This window comes from Notolepis coatsorum, assembly GCF_963971535.1.
Source record: "Notolepis coatsorum genome assembly, contig: SUPER_6_unloc_1, whole genome shotgun sequence".
Lineage (NCBI taxonomy): Eukaryota > Metazoa > Chordata > Actinopteri > Aulopiformes > Paralepididae > Notolepis > Notolepis coatsorum.
This window is the reverse complement of record NW_028174883.1, coordinates 666,205-670,733: the sequence shown is the minus strand read 5'-3', so window position 1 is coordinate 670,733 and position 4,529 is coordinate 666,205. Positions and strand designations below refer to the sequence as shown.

The 4,529-nt window shown below is 51.0% G+C and overlaps 1 protein-coding gene across 1 annotated transcript in view; it reads right to left on the bottom strand.

The window, feature by feature from the left end:
• Nucleotides 1-2,649: 2,649 nt before the first annotated feature.
• Nucleotides 2,650-4,529, bottom strand: part of LOC311231267 (uncharacterized protein) — a gene marked incomplete at both ends in the record, with an annotated part of 4,871 nt that continues 2,991 nt past the window's right edge. The window contains 2 exons of the mRNA XM_084338265.1: nt 2,650-2,906; nt 3,865-3,997. Coding sequence (XP_084194391.1) covers nt 2,650-2,906; nt 3,865-3,997 — 390 coding nt within the window. The remainder of the gene's footprint in view (nt 2,907-3,864; nt 3,998-4,529) is intronic.

The window sequence follows — 4,529 nt, the reverse complement described above, 5'->3', positions numbered from 1 at the left end:
CCTTCTGTATTGTCACATCATGAAAGGGTCAACCGGCTGTCATGTGGCAGTGAAAGGGTTAACTGTCCAGGTATAGGTGGAGGGTACCCCTTTAACTGTCCAGGTAGGTGGAGGGCACCCCTTTAACTGTCCAGATAGGTGGAGGGTACCCCTTTAACTGTCCAGGTAGGTGGAGGGCACCCCTTTAACTGTCCAGATAGGTGGAGGGTACCCCTTTAACTGTCCAGGTAGGTGCAGGGTACCCCTTTAACTGTCCAGATAGGTGGAGGGTACCCCTTTAACTGTCCAGGTAGGTGCAGGGTACCCCTTTAACTGTCCAGATAGGTGGAGGGTACCCCTTTAACTGTCCAGGTAGGTGGAGGGCACCCCTTTAACTGTCCAGATAGGTGGAGGGTACCCCTTTAACTGTCCAGGTAGGTGCAGGGTACCCCTTTAACTGTCCAGATAGGTGGAGGGTACCCCTTTAACTGTCCAGATAGGTGGAGGGTACCCCTTTAACTGTCCAGATAGGTGGGGGGTACCCCTTTAACTGTCCAGGTAGGTGGGGGGTACCCCTTTAACTGTCCAGATAGGTGGAGGGTACCCCTTTAACTGTCCAGGTAGGTGCAGGGTACCCCTTTAACTGTCCAGATAGGTGGGGGGTACCCCTTTAACTGTCCAGATAGGTGGGGGGCACCCCTTTCACTGTCCAGGTAGGTGGGGGGGTACCCCTTTAACTGTCCAGGTAGGTGCAGGGTACCCCTTTAACTGTCCAGATAGGTGGGGGGCACCCCTTTCACTGTCCAGGTAGGTGCAGGGTACCCCTTTAACTGTCCAGATAGGTGCAGGGTACCCCTTTAACTGTCCAGATAGGTGCAGGGTACCCCTTTAACTGTCCAGATAGGTGGGGGGTACCCCTTTAACTGTCCAGATAGGTGCAGGGTACCCCTTTAACTGTCCAGATAGGTGCAGGGTACCCCTTTAACTGTCCAGATAGGTGGGGGGTACCCCTTTAACTGTCCAGATAGGTGGGGGGTACCCCTTTAACTGTCCAGATAGGTGGAGGGTACCCCTTTAACTGTCCAGGTAGGTGGGGGGTACCCCTTTAACTGTCCAGATAGGTGGAGGGTACCCCTTTAACTGTCCAGGTAGGTGGGGGGTACCCCTTTAACTGTCCAGATAGGTGCAGGGTACCCCTTTAACTGTCCAGATAGGTGGGGGGTACCCCTTTAACTGTCCAGGTAGGTGCAGGGTACCCCTTTAACTGTCCAGATAGGTGGAGGGTACCCCTTTAACTGTCCAGATAGGTGGAGGGTACCCCTTTAACTGTCCAGGTAGGTGCAGGGTACCCCTTTAACTGTCCAGGTAGGTGGAGGGTACCACTTTAACTGTCCAGGTAGGTGGGGGGTACCCCTTTAACTGTCCAGATAGGTGGAGGGTACCACTTTAACTGTCCAGGTAGGTGGAGGGTACCCCTTTAACTGTCCAGATAGGTGCAGGGTACCCCTTTAACTGTCCAGATAGGTGGAGGGTACCCCTTTAACTGTCCAGATAGGTGCAGGGTACCCCTTTAACTGTCCAGGTAGGTGCAGGGTACCCCTTTAACTGTCCAGATAGGTGCAGGGTACCCCTTTAACTGTCCAGATAGGTGGAGGGCACCCCTTTAACTGTCCAGATAGGTGGAGGGTACCCCTTTCACTGTCCAGATAGGTGGAGGGCACCCCTTTCACTGTCCAGATAGGTGCAGGGTACCCCTTTAACTGTCCAGGTAGGTGGAGGGTACCCCTTTAACTGTCCAGATAGGTGGAGGGTACCCCTTTAACTGTCCAGATAGGTGCAGGGTACCCCTTTAACTGTCCAGATAGGTGCAGGGTACCCCTTTAACTGTCCAGATAGGTGCAGGGTACCCCTTTAACTGTCCAGGTAGGTGGGGGGTACCCCTTTAACTGTCCAGATAGGTGGAGGGTACCCCTTTAACTGTCCAGATAGGTGGAGGGCACCCTTGAACTGTCCAGATAGGTGGAGGGTACCCCTTTAACTGTCCAGATAGGTGGAGGGTACCCCTTTAACTGTCCAGGTAGGTGGGGGGTACCCCTTTAACTGTCCAGATAGGTGGAGGGTACCCCTTTAACTGTCCAGATAGGTGGAGGGTACCCCTTTAACTGTCCAGATAGGTGGAGGGTACCCCTTTAACTGTCCAGATAGGTGGGGGGTACCCCTTTAACTGTCCAGATAGGTGGAGGGCACCCCTTTAACTGTCCAGATAGGTGGGGGGTACCCCTTTAACTGTCCAGATAGGTGGGGGTACCCCTTTAACTGTCCAGATATAGGTGGAGGGCACCCCTTTAACTGTCCAGATAGGTGGAGGGCACCCCTTTCACTGTCCAGATAGGTGGGGGGTACCCCTTTAACTGTCCAGATATGTGGAGGGCACCCCTTTAACTGTCCAGGTAGGTGGGGGGGTACCCCTTTAACTGTCCAGATAGGTGGAGGGTACCCCTTTAACTGTCCAGGTAGGTGGGGGGTACCCCTTTAACTGTCCAGGTAGGTGGGGGGTACCCCTTTAACTGTCCAGGTAGGTGGGGGGTACCCCTTTAACTGTCCAGATATAGATAGGGGAACACATCATCCCAGGTCCCGGGCCGCTCAGGTCTGGACTCCCCGGGCCGCTCAGGTCTGGCCTCCCCGGGCCCCGCCCCCGGCCCCGCCCCCGGCCGCGCCCCCGTCGTGCAGCTTCCTGATGTGCTTCTTCAGGTCGAAGTTGCGGCAGAAGCCCTTGCCGCAGGCGTCGCAGGTGAAGGGCTTCTTGTCGTTGTGCGTGTGCATGTGGAAGGTGAGGTTGTACACCTGGTGGAAGGCCTTGTTGCACACCGAGCACTTGTACTGCTTCTCGCCGCTGTGCGTCAGCTTGTGGTTCTTGTAGTTCCCTGAGAGAAAGGAACGAAGGAAAATGAACATCGGTAAGAAAATGAACAACACTGCTCACATGAAAGAGAGCGCAGACAAAAGAGGCCTTTTCTCTCCTCCGCGGGGTCAGGGGTCGTCATTAAGTGGGTCTCTGCTCCTTCATTAATCACCGTTTTGTACGTCGAAGTCAAGAAGTTGTCAAACTTGATCAAAATCAAAAACGCAACAACAGCAAAAAAACGGACGGATTTCCAACTCTTGTGGGGTCAGCCAGCTCACCCGTGCAGGGAGTTAGTTAGTGTGAGTGACAGGTGCTGCCGCGCAGCCGCAGAGAGGGCCCCCACTAGAGAGGGCCCCCACTAGAGAGGGCCCCCACCAGAGAGGGCCCCCACTAGAGAGGGCCCCCACCAGAGAGGGCCCCCACTAGAGAGGGCCCCCACCAGAGAGGGCCCCCACTAGAGAGGGCCCCCACTAGAGAGGGCCCCCACCATCGATACAATAATACAGAGCAACAGTTATCTGTCCAATTTAAGTTGTATTATTGTGATTGGAAACGAATGCCTATATAGGCCTCCTGTGGAGTCGAAAATTTAAATTAATTATAATATAATAATAATTCAATAGGTCTTTAAGAAACTCACTATAAATAATAAATTATTATTTCGTTTACGTAAACATCACACATATAGGCTGTGGAAGCAAATACTCAATGAATGAATGAATGAATGAATGAATGAATGAATGAATGAATGAATGAATGAATGAATGAATGAATGAATGAATGAATGAATGAATGAATGAAAACTTTATTTAACAGATTGCAGAATGGGTACAATACAGTACGGCTCAATACACACACTTGTTAAGGGGCTGCAGACCAGAGAAAGACTTTCGTCTTGTTTACATCAGGGTCCCCCATTTTCAATTCATATATGACATACATGACGATGTGTGTATAGTTCAAATAGGATTAATTACCTTTTTGATGGAATCCTTTCCCACAGAATTCGCAGACGAACGGCTTGTAGCCGGCGTGGATCCGGATGTGGGTGTTGAGCGTCGAGCTCCTGTTGAACGCTTTCCCACACTGGTTGCATTTATGAGGTTTTTCCTGTAGTAAAAAACAACAACAGAGACTGTAAGTGACTATTAATCTACAGATGGGTGCATCGCTGCTTGTGAGTGCTTCACAAGTTTAGAAACAAAAAAGAAAATGAACAAGGCCATTCATCAAAAAAAACATCCAAAGTCAAAAGAAAACAGTGTAAAAAAGTATTCTGTACTTCTGTATGACAACTATTAAAGAAACTTGAAACTAAAAACAGTGCTTCACCAGTTTAAAAAACAAAGACAAATTCATAAAAAAAACATACAATATAAAAACAGAAGAAACTAAATCACGTGCGGCAACCTGGTGGGGTTTTAGCTGAACGAGTCCTGCGTGTGGATGAGTCTCACCTGCGTGTGGATGAGTCTCACCTGCGTGTGGATGAGTCTCACCTGCGTGTGGATGAGTCTCACCTGCGTGTGGATGATCTTGTGTGGGCACAGCGTGTGGATGAGTCTCACCTGCGTGTGGATGATCTTGTGTGGGCACAGCGTGTGGATGATCTTGTGTGGGCACAGCGTGTGGATGAGTCTCA